Source organism: Cataglyphis hispanica, chromosome 11, assembly GCF_021464435.1.
Source record: "Cataglyphis hispanica isolate Lineage 1 chromosome 11, ULB_Chis1_1.0, whole genome shotgun sequence".
Lineage (NCBI taxonomy): Eukaryota > Metazoa > Arthropoda > Insecta > Hymenoptera > Formicidae > Cataglyphis > Cataglyphis hispanica.
Window position 1 is genome coordinate 7,747,849 of NC_065964.1, and position 16,806 is coordinate 7,764,654.

At 33.4% G+C, this 16,806-nt stretch overlaps 1 protein-coding gene across 2 annotated transcripts in view; it reads left to right on the forward strand.

The window, feature by feature from the left end:
- LOC126853197 (baculoviral IAP repeat-containing protein 6) overlaps nucleotides 1-16,763 on the forward strand; it is a 33,554-nt gene extending 16,791 nt beyond the window's left edge. For both annotated transcript variants that reach the window (XM_050598748.1, XM_050598750.1), the window contains 25 exons: nucleotides 213-339; nucleotides 710-868; nucleotides 1,592-1,749; nucleotides 1,880-2,102; nucleotides 2,306-2,606; nucleotides 2,886-3,061; nucleotides 3,332-3,536; nucleotides 3,647-3,874; nucleotides 4,097-4,612; nucleotides 5,075-5,345; nucleotides 5,876-6,135; nucleotides 6,947-7,229; nucleotides 7,557-7,945; nucleotides 8,314-8,463; nucleotides 9,091-9,268; nucleotides 9,574-9,719; nucleotides 9,868-10,110; nucleotides 10,317-10,541; nucleotides 10,790-11,011; nucleotides 11,475-12,848; nucleotides 13,262-13,482; nucleotides 13,833-14,072; nucleotides 14,271-14,459; nucleotides 14,742-14,876; nucleotides 14,989-16,763. In XM_050598748.1, the coding sequence (XP_050454705.1) occupies nucleotides 213-339; nucleotides 710-868; nucleotides 1,592-1,749; nucleotides 1,880-2,102; nucleotides 2,306-2,606; nucleotides 2,886-3,061; nucleotides 3,332-3,536; nucleotides 3,647-3,874; nucleotides 4,097-4,612; nucleotides 5,075-5,345; nucleotides 5,876-6,135; nucleotides 6,947-7,229; nucleotides 7,557-7,945; nucleotides 8,314-8,463; nucleotides 9,091-9,268; nucleotides 9,574-9,719; nucleotides 9,868-10,110; nucleotides 10,317-10,541; nucleotides 10,790-11,011; nucleotides 11,475-12,848; nucleotides 13,262-13,482; nucleotides 13,833-14,072; nucleotides 14,271-14,459; nucleotides 14,742-14,876; nucleotides 14,989-15,264 (6,895 nt within the window). In that variant the 3' untranslated portion in view covers nucleotides 15,265-16,763. The remainder of the gene's footprint in view (nucleotides 1-212; nucleotides 340-709; nucleotides 869-1,591; nucleotides 1,750-1,879; nucleotides 2,103-2,305; nucleotides 2,607-2,885; nucleotides 3,062-3,331; nucleotides 3,537-3,646; nucleotides 3,875-4,096; nucleotides 4,613-5,074; nucleotides 5,346-5,875; nucleotides 6,136-6,946; nucleotides 7,230-7,556; nucleotides 7,946-8,313; nucleotides 8,464-9,090; nucleotides 9,269-9,573; nucleotides 9,720-9,867; nucleotides 10,111-10,316; nucleotides 10,542-10,789; nucleotides 11,012-11,474; nucleotides 12,849-13,261; nucleotides 13,483-13,832; nucleotides 14,073-14,270; nucleotides 14,460-14,741; nucleotides 14,877-14,988) is intronic.
- The last annotated feature ends 43 nt before the right edge of the window (nucleotides 16,764-16,806 follow it).

The window sequence follows — 16,806 nt, forward strand, 5'->3', positions numbered from 1 at the left end:
TTGCATTTGATGAATATTCATAATGAATAAAATAAAAAAATCTTGTAACTTTTACGCGGGATTTTATCTACGTTTAGCATCGCTGTTCATAAACGATATGTGAATTTCTTTATTTCACATGAATATTTTTATACTTTACATGTACATTTCTTTGATTAAAAAAAAAAATAATAATAATAATAATAATAATAATATTCTTTTATATTATATAGGAGCATTTCTTTAGCTATGGACGCACGATTGGAGTATGGAGTTGAAATGGGTGTAGAAATATCATTGAGGATACTGTCTACAGTTGGCATGTACAATCTACCTCACAGCATAAATGCAACAGTACATGTTAGTTTGCATCATATATTTTTTTTTTCTATAGAGTTTTTTTCTACAGTATTCTCTCTCTCTCTCTCTCTCTCTCTCTCTCTCTCCTCCCCCCCCTCCTCTTTTCCCCTTTTCAGTGCATGTATTAAATATTTAAAAAATGATTGGACATTGATTGTACAATGAAATGATTGTACAATGGTTGAACATATATAGTTCATTATCATTTTTTTCTTTTTTCGAATTACTTTTAAATAAGGAGCTAAGCACATGAATATTTTTATTGAGTTATTTGCATAGTGATCATAATCTCTAGCAATCAATAGTTTGAGTTGATCAAATCTGCGAATTTGTTTAGGTAACATTATGTGAATTGAGTTTTATGTTACAGATGCCATCGGAGGCAAGCCGTTGTTGTCAACAATCATATTTACGTACTGAGACAAACGATAAAAGTCAAGAAGTCAGTAATTTTTCCGACCCTACTCCTTCTAATCTTTCTATGTTAACGAGATGTTTTGAGAAAATGTTTACAGACTTATATCTACGGGTAAGTTATTAATAAATTATCAAAATAAAATATTTTTTAAAGTGAAAAATTTTCTTTAAAACTTTATTATTGCAATTATGTATGTAATTGCAATAATAAAGTTTGTAATTGTAAATGGAGATATATTGTGTATATTGTAAAAATTTTGTACAACTTTGTTTAGCTTTGTATTTTCAATGAAATAATATTCTTTTTTTTTTAGATAATTTACATGCTTGTTGAACGACTATGAATATTTTGAAATTTCTCGCTATATTTATATTTTTTGAGTACATTATACATGGTGTCCGGCAATTTTTGACACATCTGAAGAGTCCTATATTTTTGTCCCCCATTTTTTTTTTATAATTCTTAATAAAGAGTTTTTATTGTTTTTATTATTGAGTAAAGTCTGGCCAATCAACGCTGACCTTTAGCCGGACAAATGTCAGTGAGTCGCATGCCTAGTAGTGGTGCGTCTCCCATAACGGCGAAACGTTCTCTCACACTACCTTAGATAGATATTAATAGACAATTAATAAACAATAAGACTTATTAATAGACCTATTAAGAATTATTATTAAGAAATATATTTAAGAAAAAAATGGTACAAGACTTTTTAGTTTGACCTAATCTACCTTCACATTTCAAGTGTGTCATAAATTACACGCACCACACACGTACATATACACACATATATGTATACATGATGCATACATTTTTGATCTTATGTTTATATAACAGAATAACAGTACAAACTTGGAACTCGTTCTTCAACTTTGGTTTGCATTGAATATGGACGCTGCTACCGAACATCCAGGTTCTCAATTTGATCCTTCTTTAACACCTCTAATTCCACTTAGTCCAGCAGCTATATCTAGTTTGATATCTGCACTCTCTTGGTAAGTTATAAATATAAGCTCAAGTTTATTAGCAAATATGCACACAATATATGCCACAATAGTATATAATAATTTAGTGTAAATATTTTAAAATGCGTATGATGTATGCAATTTGTTAATTATATTTTAGGCATACTGGAGTTTCTTTACGCGCTTGGTGTTTTGCATTGCAATGTTTAACTATTGTTTGCAATCAACCGCTACGAAGATATTCCGGTTTAGACGGATTTGTACCCAGTAGTCCATCTATAGCTAGTTGCATTGTTAAAGAACGTAATACGGGTCCGATGTTGTTGCGCCTACTTTCTGGCAACGGGTTAAATGTTAATATGATGGATAAGCAATATATCATGGTGAGGATACACTTCTATCAAATACAATTTCTATCATATCTTTTGTTACAAAAGCATATGGTGAAAGTAAATATTTTTTAATTTGACTTATTAATTAACATTTAACTAATTTTGTGTATTACTTGTATGTATGTGATATACATAGATGTATAATAATTATTACTTACTGGCTGTATTCTCTTTTTCTTTCGTTGCCATTTTAGGCTGGGCCTACAGTCTGCCAAGCGCTGCACGATTTTCTTATTCGATTGGAAATGATGTGCGATGTTATTACAACAGACAGTTGTTTAGGTAATGCCCTAAAGGATCTTCTATTGCACGTGGTGTATCAACTTGTACAACCAAGCGGGCCTCTCATCTCAAGAAAAGGACCTTTAGATGCACAGTGCAAGCTAGTAACTTCTGTAATCAATCTAAATTATATCAATACCGATTTGGGCATTGCTATGAGCATATCCGAATGCATTGGTGTGTTGGTTTCGACCTACGTAAAGGAATCCAGAGGTAATGAGTTTTTTTTTCCTTTCATATTAAATATATAATATTTTTTATTTCTAAACACTAGAAATTATAATTATAAAGCTATAAAAAAAGAGAGGACAAAAACAAAAATTTATTTATTATTAAAGTTTATTTTATTTACAATAAAATTTTATCTTTCCTTTCTCTCCTTCTCCCCCTCCCTCACTCCCTACTATACACATATTGTTAACCTTTTAAGTTTCACTCTTTTTTGTCGCAAAAGATCGCAAGAATCTCAATACATGAAAATTGTCCAAACAGTTGGCGTGCAATGTGGAGGTGCGGTAGACTCGGCCAGTCAGTCCGGTGGTTTCGGTGGTCTGTTTGCTTGTGTACTTGGTGGCGATACGAGACAATCACGCCCCGCGTCATGGGACACTTTAATCGTAGCTCTCATTAAATTAATGTGTACACTCATCCAAACTCCATTACCAAATGTATGTATTCTATATCATTTTATGTACATATATATACATACACATGCATATGGATTATTAAGAGAAATCATATATAAAGAAATAAAACTGTTCATGTTGGCTTATCTTTTCAATAACATATAGCATACAGTCTATTATGTGTAAACAATTTAGAAAGAAATATATTTTATCAATAGATTCTAATATAAAACAAATATATATATATATATATATATATATATATATATATATATATATGTATATTTTTTCTTCTTATATATATTTTTAAAGGCTTGTCTAACTGATTTGGAGGAATCAACGGAAATGGAACTATCTGAGGCGAATTCTTGGAATTCTGTAAGCAAAGCGAGTGATTCTCAAATGAAGGTAAATACTTGGCAAACGGATGAAAGTAAAGCGACGGAACAGCACAGTTCATTTCGCCTGCAACAATCTAAAACTAATAAATCTTATGTACCTTGTCTTGCTGATACTGGTAATTATCTCTCATATATATGTATATATATAGAAGACATCGTTCGTCACTTTGCGCAAAGTGCGTACCAAGTTTATTGTTAAAGTTAATTAAATCTTTATCCTTTCAAGTTCTACAGCACGAGCCGACCATGATGCGTTTATTAGGCACTCTTGGTCATAGTACGGGATCTTCGTTAGCTATGCTCTTAGGCGAAAGTGCGAGCGCAGCATCAACCACTGAGCTCGGCGACCCAGCTTCGATACCGGATGCGACATTTCAACTTTTAACGACACTTACGAAAAAGGCTAGCGATCCAACCCTTGTTCTCAAACCGCTTTACCACTATCTCTCTTCCTGTAAGAATTTATACGTTATAAGATAAATACATAATATTGAACTTATCTTGAAAACACAAAATTGTGTAAGAAAAAATTTTTTATTTTTATTTTTACTAATTGTGATAACTAATTCTCATCGCTGTCTCAATTACATATTCAATGTTGAATATACCTATATTATTGAACTTTTCAAAAAATATATAGGAAAAACATATCGTTTTGAACAATTATTATTTACAGCATGTGGTGAAACTGAATTAGGAATTACACAGCTGTCCGAACCTCTTCTTTGGTATATCTTAAGGGTATTGGACAATGCATCATCGTTGTCTATTTTTACTGCAATGGGTGGTGTAAAAGTGCTTTGTGAGAATCTGGTGAAATCGAGTAACAATGGCGTCACCAGTGCTTCCGCGTCATCCGGAGTGATCGCTCTTGTCATGGAACACTTGTCTAATGCGCCCAACGTGATACAGATGATGGCGAATGGTAGCAAAAAAGGTGTCAGCTCTTTAGAGACTCAGGACGATGGTTTATTGAACTTTGCACCTCTTGGTACAATATCCTGGTTAAATCCAACTGCACAACCGGCGGATGTTCTTATACAGAATGCTACTCCTCATAAACGCGCGAGAACACCAGCGTGGTCATATCATTTTTATCCTGACGAGGCGTGGGTCGATCTCACAATCACTTTACCATGTGCCATTCTACTTAGAAAGGTGGAACTTCAGCCTCATCTCACAGCATTGTCCAGTAAGTTTATGGTATTCTAACTGAACGAAAGTTGATGAGCTTTCGATAATATTTTCATGTTTTCTCTTTTTATATTATTTTTATTGTCCGGATAACGTTTGCCGAATCACTCGATTAGGAAGGCTCATCACTCATCGTAAAACTTCATCATCTTGTATAATTTAATTGTATAAACAATATATTTCTTATTAAACACATTTCTTTTGAACTGCAGATTTTTTAAAACTTTTTCTTAACAAAAGTATCGGAATATTCAGTTAGTTATACGTGATAAAAAATTTTACAAGAGAAGAAAATCTGTAAATTAAGTAAAGAATTTTTGCAAGATAAAAGAAAATGCATTTAACGAGGGATACATTATTATATGTATTATAGTATATATTATTATATGTAAAGTGTAAAATTGTATTAAATAACAAGCAGAATTTTATTTTTTCTAATATAAGCGTTTATGTCCGACAGCATGTCCCTCGGCTGTAGCGCTTGAAGTTTCAAGAGAAAGTAATGGTCCATTAACACCAGTTTGCCCTCCAATGCCAACGGCGGGCTTAACATATATACGTGTTACTTTGTCCCAGCCGGAAGTTGCAACTTCGGTATTGGTGCGCTTATATAAACCTCGTGATTCGACAAACATAAATCTCAGTCAAATAAGATTGTTAGGTACCACCGCATTCGGTGAAATTAAAACGAGTCCTGATACAATAGATGAGGAACAACTAACAAAGACCAGGTAATGTTATTTTTTTCTGATTTTTCTGATAATCTAATCACCATATTCTTAATTTATTTAGATTGAACGAGCCTATTTTTAACTTTTTATTTAGTCTCCATCTATGTTCTATAATGATGTGCATATATGCCACAATTATGTTTGTCTGTCTATAATCTCATTAATCACTCTTATTCTGCACATAATATATGGTTAAATAGTGAATATAAAGTAATGAGAGATAAAGTTTACAAAGGCTCAATAGTAGGATAATAATAGGAAGAGATTAAGAATATATATATATATATATATATATATATATATATATATATATATATATATATATATATATGAGATTTAAGAATACAAAGATTTTACTGGAATAAATTAATAATGTGATAAATTTTTTGAAATAACAATGATATATACGGTTTTCTTCCTTTGGAAGACAAAATTAAGAATATGATTATCCGCCGCATTAATCGCCGATTAAAGGTTTAACACATTTATAATAGTTTGAAGAATTTATTTCTTATAATGTTTTTATGTAGCTTGGGTTGGTTACGATTACTGCATCAGTGCTTGTCTGTGAGCACACTGAACACTAATCTAGCCGCTGAAGTGCTTAATTCCGCGGCTTCAGTGGATGGCCTGATCGAGGCATGCTGCAATCTTTTGTTACTCCCAGCACCATCTCTCTTTACTCCCAACTTGGAGAGGGTTCTATTGCAACTTGGCTTACATTCTCGAGAGCTTGGACTTCGTCTCATTGGTCTCTTACTCAACAACAGGTCCACTCCTTTCTTTCAAGGTATCGCTTTGTTCTCTGTTTACTGCAAATGAAATCAAAGATGGTCGTGGAGGCGGATTAGACAATCGCTTTTGTTTGCTCGGGTTTTGTGCTTTAAGGAAGCCCAAACATATCAGTAAAATTTTTTATAAAAACAAAATAATATTATGAAAAAAGAAAGAAAATTATTCTTTGTTGTCTGTAATGTATTGCAATGTTTATTTTAGAGTCGATATAAAGAAAAATCAATTATGTATAATGAGACTGTATACTAAGTGATTTATCATCTAAACTTGAACATTAATCTAAATCAAGAAATATGAACAATTTTCTATATTTATGCAAAATTGATAGTAAAGTTTTTATTATATTTGTTTAATAATTTTTTAAAATTTATTTAATATTTTGCAAAATTGACTTATTATTTGCGTCACACATAGGTCATGCTCATGATGTGAGAAAGTTGCTAAAGAATCTCATTACATAGTATCACAAAGCAGATGATCTCGCGTCATCGCATTCGAGTGCTTTTTTTTAAAGTTCGGTTTCTTTATGGATAGCCCTTGTATATACACACATACACATTGTTTATTCTTTACATATAATATATATATATATATATATATATATATATATATATATATATATATATAAATGAAATTTTTCAAGTTAATATTGATATCGATAATAATTATCGATAATACTTATCTGTTGCTTAAGACAAAGACTAAGGTTGTCTTATGAACGAAATATTTGATACAATAATAATTTTCTTTTTTTTTCTGAACTTTTATGATACTATAATAATATCATTTATGTTGATATTTGATAGGGGCTGTGACTTCTCAGGAAACTTCTATTATACAGTTGGTTGTTGAATTACTTCAGCAATTATGTTCCATTCGAGATTCTAGTACGGAAGCTCGCATGAAAGCAGTTCTTACATGGCTGCAGATGTCTGCTGCAAATGGGATATCTCAAACAAACAATAATTTCAATTCCGTGAATCCACCAGCTGTATACATACACTGTGTATCCTCCATTATCTGGAAAACTCAAAAACAGCAAAACCACAATTACGATCTGCAAGTTTTACTAACGGATGAGTTGTTCTAGTAAGACTATTTAAGAGCATATTTCCTTTTATCTTTCAAATTCTTTTATTTATTGCATGTATTAAATCGACGTGCAATATTATTATTACATAAATTTTATTTTTCACTTGTTGAGCTTTTCTCTACATGACAAAAGTCTATATATTAAATGATAGAAAATAAACCTTTTTTTTGTTTTTATTTTTTCTTCCAAAATTATATTGAGATTTGTAATTTTAATTTTCTCATTTTTTTCAAAACTGCTATATAAAATGCCTTTACATGTAAATTATTTGTTTTATTATTTTCAACTTGTCAATAATCCTGCAAATTTGTTATTGAGAATAGCTTGTTGTACAAATGGACCTTGGTACTCGGAAACAATTCGGCCTTGAAACAAGCGATCGATTCTGTTTTATGCGCTTTTTGCTATGTGAGGCCATCATTGTTGATTTTGCTTTTGGAATGGGTTCAAATACTGGAATCAGATATTGCGACGGATCCGACTACATCTAAATCTGACGATTATAAAAAAAGCGAAAATAAGAAAACAGATGATAAAAAAGGTGAAATTAATGCAGAGCAATCGTACTGTCGATTTGCGTTGCTGAAACATAAACGATTACAATTGACAGAGGGACAATTGTTGACTGTCGCCGCAGCGGCGTGTTCTCCGCCTGGTACTCAACAATTGATTGACTCTGGGCTTCCAGCGTTACTGACGGCATCGATAACAGGTTCAACTTTTTATTCTAGTCCTTGGACTGATGTACAATTTGTATTAATATATATACATATAGTTTTTTACACACATTACACTTTTAAAAATATACTTGGTACAAACGAAAAGAACATTTAAGAGAATCCAATTACACAAATTTAATTTATCTTTGTCAAGTTATTATGTAAAGACACATATAACTTGTGAAACAATGAAATGGGAAGTAAATGAAAAATAATTTAGTTATGCGCACATGCGCAATCGTAATTATGCATTACGAATATGTAAAAGTAGAGATAAAAATCTATCCCCAAGTATATTTTAAATGGAATTAATTCAAATAGTTGACAACTTTTTTATGAACGATAATGTTTTGATATTTAGATTTCTGTAACTCAGAAAAGTTAAAAAAACAGCAGCGGAATAGTAAAATGGCATCGGGTGATAGTAAAGAAAATAATGTAATTGCGGATGTTTCTTTGTTGAAGAACGATAAGGCGACAGATTCCAGTTCTGGCTCGAATAATTATTCTGGTAGATATCTATAGATAGCTTTAACATAAAGAACTTATTTCTAAATAGTTTTAAATTTATATAAAACTTTAAAAAATAAAAATTGTACACATATTTGTGCAAGGCTATACATGATCTGTCCCAAAAGTTTTCGAACTTTCTTCGCACGGTATTAATAGCGTTATCTTTAATTAAGATAGCGTTGTATTTATAGAAGCTTTGTTGAAAATTCCAATAAGTTTGATCGAGATTTCACTAACAGCTGATTTATAGTGGCAGAAGTGAAGTTATCTCTTTGACATTTGAAAAATCATTATAGAGAAAAGAGTAAAGAGTCAACAACAATTCTCTATTAAATTGTGACTTGCTAATTAGATTCGATGAATTTTTAACGAAGCTTCTACGAAGGTAGCGTGATCTTGATGAAACAGATAGACTACTAATATCATCAGTAAAAAGAAAGTTTGAAAATGTTTGGGAAAGATCGTGTATAAAATAAAAAAATTTTTTGTTATCTTTTATTATATTAAATTATGAATTTTGAACGATAATGTTAAAAATACGGATTTTATAGTGTCGAAATAAGATTTTTATTCTTACACAGAGGAGGTGTTACATAAATATCGTTTTATTTTTTTTTTTTTCCAGATGGATTATGTATGACAAAACCAGAAAGTATAGCGATAGTGATAGAATTTTTGACACTCGTATGTTCAGAAGGTAGAATGCGTGATTGGCTTGGTAAAGAGGGCCATGGTTTTTGGTTGCCACTTTTATCGCTTCTTAGTAATCGTCCGATTGAAAGTCCAGCCGCGGTAGCATCAAGGTATTTATGTTTATGTTAATATAAATGTTTCAGACAATGTATATATATATATTTCAGGGACGACACATAAGGACTGCAATACTTTATTCTATATGATGTAAATAATATGAAATCATAAATAAAATATATAAAAACGTCGATCTGTAAATTCAATATTTATCACCAAAATACAATTAATTCACGAAATAATATCTTACGAGTTTGTCAGCTGTGTGCTTGTGATTGTTATATAGTCTTATATTATTTACATCTTATAGATAATAAATATAAAATTTTCTACACATACATATTATAATATATTACAGTTGTTCGAAAACAAGCGCATCATATGCTTTGTTGGAAAGTGCCATGATTAAATTCCTATCAAGATGTTGCTGGTGTCATTTTGCTAATCAAAAGTTATTAGCAAAACTTTTGATCGAAGTGATTTCTCAACAACGAACTACTTCAAGTAAGTAAATGTATATACTGTGATACTGAATATCGTTTGAATAATTTCGAGTTTTTTTTTCCTTCTCTGTTAATAATATATTGTGATAGTGAATTGATTAATTCATTGAGATCAGCCTTTATCGAATAATAATATGTTACATTATTAGATGTGCGATATCTTCACGGCATTTCTGGATTTACGCGAAGATTAATTCTTCAACTTCTCTTGGAGGGAGAGAAGATATTGGTTTCTGTAACATCCGAAGCTCCTATGAAAGTTTCAACAACCGCGGCCAATCATAGTATGCCATCTATGCCACCGCATCCTGCTCATCCTCTCGGACATTATCATCAATTATTATACATGTCGACGCAAGCAACAGTGGCAGATATACTACAACAAGTATCAGGTACGCACCCACGCATACACATACACACGCAAACATAATTGTGTATTAAACAAGTTAGTATTAGATAAAAATAATAATTATTAAAGTTATTCGGAATAAAATATATATAAAAGCGAATAGAAAATAGATGCAAGAGTTACAAAAGATTGCTTGAAATATTTTTAACATGTATGAACATTATAACATTATAAAATTTAATTTTTAAGGAACATGGCTTCTCTTATTACTTCCTAATACGTACAAGGGTAACGAAACAAGTTCTACTATAGGAAATAATCGTTCTCGTGAATTATGGGAATCTGGAATGGCATTAGTGGTAGATACACTCAGTGTAGCTGCTGGGAACACGGCGAAAGATAAACGGGCTAAAGAAGCATCGAATAGATCCCAAGCGCGTGGTCCTATCGTAAGAAAAACACGTTTAAATTCCGGTAAGTTTTGGTTATTAATAATACTTTATGATATTTACATGCTTCAATAATTATACTTTGCTTTTTCAAATTGAAAAGATAACGATGCATATTGGCAATAATAAGTAATGCAGAACATTTTCTGTGTCTATCTTAATCTGCGTGTATCTAACTGGATGTACTATATTCAAGTTGAAAGAATTAATCATTTATTTTTCAAATGGATTATACTATATTTCTATTATTCCACAATTGGTGGATTGCTGCAGATGGAACGCCAGTAACGGGTAAAACCTCAACTAATAATGCACAAGCAAATCCGGCCAGCACGACAAATCAGCAGTACCTAATACATTCATCTCGTCCAAATATCCCTCTACCGCCTCAACTTACGATCGCGCAACTCTTGGCAATTGCCGAAGACAGCGGAATATCGTTGTCCGAACCATGCTTACATCTCATTTTGCGTCAACGTAATAAGGACTCTAAAGGTATGCTCGTTTCTTATTTAATAATTAAACGTATCAATTAAACTTTCTATTGATATAAACATTTTATTGAAAAATCACAATTGTGTATAATACAAATTAATATTTAAATAAAACATCGGAGATGCTAGGCATACAACGACAATCATATTTGATATTATATCCTGATGATAAAAATGCTGTGTGATTAATTAGCTGTTTGATACTTTATTGGAATTTCTTGTTCTCTTTTTATTATGCTGTATCTATATAAATATATTATTGTTGTTCTTTAGCTTTAAAATTTATATCAAATTGAAAATTGAGAGCTTTTAGCAGCACAGTACGCGTTTCTACAAAACAAGGATAATTCTACATCTCTCCTTTTTCTCTTTCTATATATTTTTTAAGAAATATCACAATTTTGAAAATACATGTATTTTTGCGAATCACCGATTTTCATTCATGCTCGCGCATTTACTTGCAGAAGAAGCAAACACGACGAAGCAAAACGACAGCGAACTATTAAACTACAGAAGTATAGAGAGCTCATTGGGCGTGTTTAGCGCCGGCGGTGGTTTGGCGGTGTTGGCGCGTCATTTGCCGCTGATATATCCGGATCCCGGTAGGCCATCATTCTTTATCGAGAAGTCACCATCGCCGGAGCAGACGGACGCTGATTGGGTAAAGTTAGAAACTAACGATGACATTTACGAGGCTTTGGAGGAAGGTAGAACGAGCAACTGTGCGCCAAAGACATCGATTCCCGCTCCATATGTACCACCGCATTCGCTCGCGGCTTTTGGTTTGTTTCTAAGATTACCAGGTTACGCTGAAGTGCTATTGAGAGACAAAAAACGGGCGCAATGTTTGCTGCGGCTCGCTCTCGGCGTTTCCGATGACGGCGAGGGCGGCGAGGTTCTGTCCTCGCCATTGGCCGCATCGTTGCCGACTATGCCGTTTCAAGTTTTAAAGCAACTGTTGGACGCTACACCACCGAGCAGTAATGACGGGTTGCTTTTACGGGGAACGACTATAGAAGTGGGCGCCATGTTATTATTGTTGAATTGCCTGGCGATATTCACGCATCAAACTGGACAGAATGATGGTTCGGCCGAACATAAAACGAGTCAGAGCGACGGCAGCGGCGTCGGGGGACGCAGCGATGATAATTCGCATCTATACTGGGCAAAAGGTACCGGTTTTGGTACCGGATCTACGCAGCAGTCGTGGAACGTCGAGCAGGCGCTGTTACGTCAACGATGCGAGGACGAGCATGTAACGGTATTGCTGCAGGTTCTCGCTAGTTATATCGGCACATCGGGAGATGGACAATCGCAGCAAGAGTTACCTGCTTCATTCCCTGATTTACTGGCGCGTTCCTGTCTACTTCCGGCGTTATCATCATATCTGCGAAATGATTCCGTTTTGGACATGGCTAGGCACATTCCTCTATACCGCGCGGTATTGCAACTTCTCCGAGCCATGGCTCTCTCCAGCCAATTGGCACCACTCTTATTACCGCGCGGCGGTAGATCGGGCGGAGATCCATCCGTAGTATCCCTTTTATCGAGTATGAGAGTGTGCGTGGACACATATGTGAACAAGATAAATCGCACCAGAGGCAATAAAACAAATATAAAAGCAGCTTCTAAATATCCTGATGATACCGAGCAAGACGAAGGCTTAGCCACGTTGATTCCTGATATACAAGAAAGTGCAACTATAGTGCAAAATGCTACGTGCCGATTATCCAGTATCGGCGAGGAGTTGCCCGGATCAAGTCCGTCAGTGCCTGAATTGCCATTGCGCTCGAGCCTCGAGCACCGTTATTTGGAAGTCATGAAAAATTTGCAGTTTGGTAAGTCTCCTGCTAATTGTAAATATAAAACTTATTTATCTGATAAACACACGTATAGGTAAAATATATCTTCTTTCAATAACATTACAGCTACAATTTATTTTTAGATTAACAATTATTAAACATCTCCAAGAATGTGAGGGAAGAAAATATCATGTGTACATTTTAGAAATAAAAAATGTTTCGAAAATTTCAAAACTGCTAAAAATTATCCTTGTATTATATCGAATGTATAGTCGAATTTACAATTAATATACAATATTTTTTTTTATTTATAATTACCAAGAATTTTTGTGGAGACTTTTTCAAGAGTTTTGCGCAAATGGCTAGAAACTAAGAAACTAATACTAAAATTAATAGTGTATACATATATACTTGTAATATTAACAATTAATACTTGTTTCTCGCCCTAGATACCTATGAAATGATTACCGAGAATCCAGACGATGGAGGTTATAAATTCACTGTTTCGTATCACTTTGAATCAAATATGAGGGCTGCCGGCGAAAGGAGTCATCCTACACGAGTAAAAAGATTAGCCCAAGAAGCCGTCACGCTCTCGACAGCATTACCTCTGTCTTATAGCAGTAGTGTGTTTGTGAGATGTGATGCAGATAGACTGGACATTATGAAGGTATTTCATCTGTTTGATTTTTACCATGCATAACACATTACTTATTATTATGTTCAAATCAAAGGCTCTGTCTATGCGTGTGTGTGTGTGCGCGTGCGTGTAGTTGCGCGAAATTTATTTTATATAAATCAATTATAAGATGAAAAAAGAATTATCAATAAAAAGCGATTATATTTTACAATTCTTTTATATAAGCTATTATAATTTTAGTAAATAATAGCTAGCGTATATGCATAAAAAAATATCTCATTTGTTTCGATGGTGTCGGTGTATTTAAAGATTAAATTCGAGAGACAACTCATGTCTCTCATGTTTGCCGCAATGTGACACGATGTATACGATTGTTAAAGGTACTTATAACGGGGCCAGCAGAAACACCGTACGCAAACGGCTGTTTTGAATTTGACGTATACTTCCCTCCCGACTATCCTAATAGCCCAATGTTAATAAACTTAGAGACAACCGGTCGTCACACCGTGCGTTTTAATCCGAATTTATACAATGACGGAAAGGTCTGTCTCAGCGTACTAAACACTTGGCACGGTCGGCCTGAGGAAAAGTGGAATGCGCATACAAGTAGTTTTCTTCAGGTAAGCTCTCTTTCTTTCTCTCTCTCTCTCTCTCTCTTTTTCTTTTTCAGGCAAAAAAATCAGATTTGTTGCATTAAAATTTATTTGGTAATATACTCAAAATTTAATTTCGCACTGAAATAGATTTTTTTAAGGAATTTGAAAATTTCAAAACAAAAGACTCAAATTATAACATTATTATAATTTTGTTAAACAAAGGTTTTGGTATCGATACAATCGCTAATTTTGGTATCCGAACCCTACTTCAACGAACCTGGATACGAACGATCACGGGGCACGTCGAGCGGTGCTCAATCTAGTCAGGAGTACAATGCGAATATTTGTCAGGCCACGGCCAAATGGGCAATGCTCGATCAAATTCGCAATCCTTGTCCATGTTTCAAGGAGGTATGTATATACTAGAAATGATCTTAAAAAAAAAAAAAAAATTTCCACTATACTATTTAATAAGCGTGTCTCTATTATATATTTACTCTAGTGTATAAATCTAATTCTAATAAAGTAGAATTATTATATTAATATTGTAATAATAATAATTTTTATATCAGCCACTTATACTCTAAGAATAAATTCCCAAAGATTATTTATGAAACGAAAAATATTTCGGTTATTGACTTTACAACACATTGCTTTCACGAATAAATAAACTTTGATTATTTCGCGACACAGGTTATACATACTCACTTTTGGATAAAAAGACACGAAATTGTTGCGCAATTAGAAGGATGGATAAGAGATATGGAAATGCACGGATCGGATCGCAGATCAGGTCGCACTATTTCTCTCAATGCATTGTCTTTGAGGGTAAGCGTCACACACATTTTTTAAGAGCAATGTGTTACATGAAGATTTTTGAAGAGGTTTGTGCACACAATTACAGACACAACTTTACGAGATATTTTTTTCCACTTTACAGAGACATTACAGGTTATTGAGAGAAGAACTAAATAAACTGCCAACACCCAAAGGATTAGAAGACTTGGCCGAACCTCTCGCATCGCCAGGCTCACCCATCGAACTTTCAGGAACCCCAGGAACCACAACACCCAATACACCATCGACGGTTGTGACATCCGCGACTACTCCAATCACTACCAACAATACAATTCCGAGCAGTACGAGTAGTCAAGTGCATCACGATATCGACACGGACGTCGAAATGGAAAAGATGGTCTCGAAAATGTGTGAATAGCTAAAGGATGTTAATAGACATTGTTGGACATTTTAAAAAGAGTCTATTGTTTGTGTTACGAGTGAACAAATGGACATTGAAAAATGACACAATGGACTAAAATCAAGTATAGATATCCTGTGCCAGTTGCAGCTGAATTATGCCGATAATTGACCAGCCATTATATGAAAGAAAGCAGTAATGATTTTCGATCGAATATATATAATGACACGATGATGATGATTATGATGATAGTGATTACAAGATGTAGGTAGGTAGACAAATGTAAGGTGTGGTAAAATGAGACGAGAAAGGATTTACGATAGAGAGAAAGCGTGCGCGCAGTGTGAATGTGATAGAAAGAGAGTAAGTGAATAAACAAATGAAAGAATAAATAAATGAGAATATGAATGAATGAAAGAAAGAATAAATAAATGAATAAATCAATTAATTAATAAATGAATGAATGAATGAATCAATGAGTGCGCATAAGCAAGAATAATAAGAATAACGAAAGTATGAAGGGAAGAAAGAAAGAACAAGACAAAGGCAAAGAATAAGTAGCGCGAATGTAACAAACTCGTGCGTAGTAGATACTTTTTTATAGCCGCTGCTATAGTACGTGTACGGTGCATTCTACTACTACTTTGTACTACCATAAGTACCACAACTGTTATTCGATATTTATTATACATGTTCCTCGTTTATGTAGCACAACTTATAACTAATTGCACTTTTGTGCTAATTTTGAACATCACGCTTATTGATTCTTTCTTGCTGCCAATTTTCGCGTCTTTCAAGAAGCTCATATCCCACAAATATGCTGTTAAAAGCTTTAAGGCGCCAATCTATCTATTCCTCAAAAGTAATTTTTATCTTACGAGTAATTAAAACTTGTGTATATATATCCCACACTTTTATACACATGCATACATATATTTTTCCTTTGTGTACATTTGCTATTTATACCTGTAATGCCGACGTGACCTTTTCGTTTTCCTTTCTCTTTTTCTTTCCAAATATATATTTGTTTCATGCTTGGACACACAATATCATTTCTTTTGGGTTACTGATAAATCCGCTTTACTACAACTATTCATTTTATTATATGCACGAGATATAACCGATAAACTTTATATAGTTTGTTGCTAAAACGCGAGAAAATGTAAAGAAGAAACAATAACGTTGATGAAAATTGGCTTGAGGTGCAAATAATTCAGGGTTCTGATGTAGGATATCCCTGCGCGCGATGATCGAAACTAAACGACGACTTGTCAACTAAAGAACGAGATGACGATCTAGATACATCATTTTAGATAACATTTAATATAATAGTACGTGTTCTGTGTCGATTTTGAACAAACGACTAAAATGATATCTTGAAAAACGGGGGAATTGTTGGTACATTTCTCTCACATAAACGAAAATTGCTCTTTGTAATTGTAACAGCTACTTGCAATTAGTACACGTAAATTTCATATGAATCGACCATATGAACGAATAAAATTACATTGTTTTGAGATAGCTTTCCATTCATTTGTTATTTAGTATAATATTTTTATT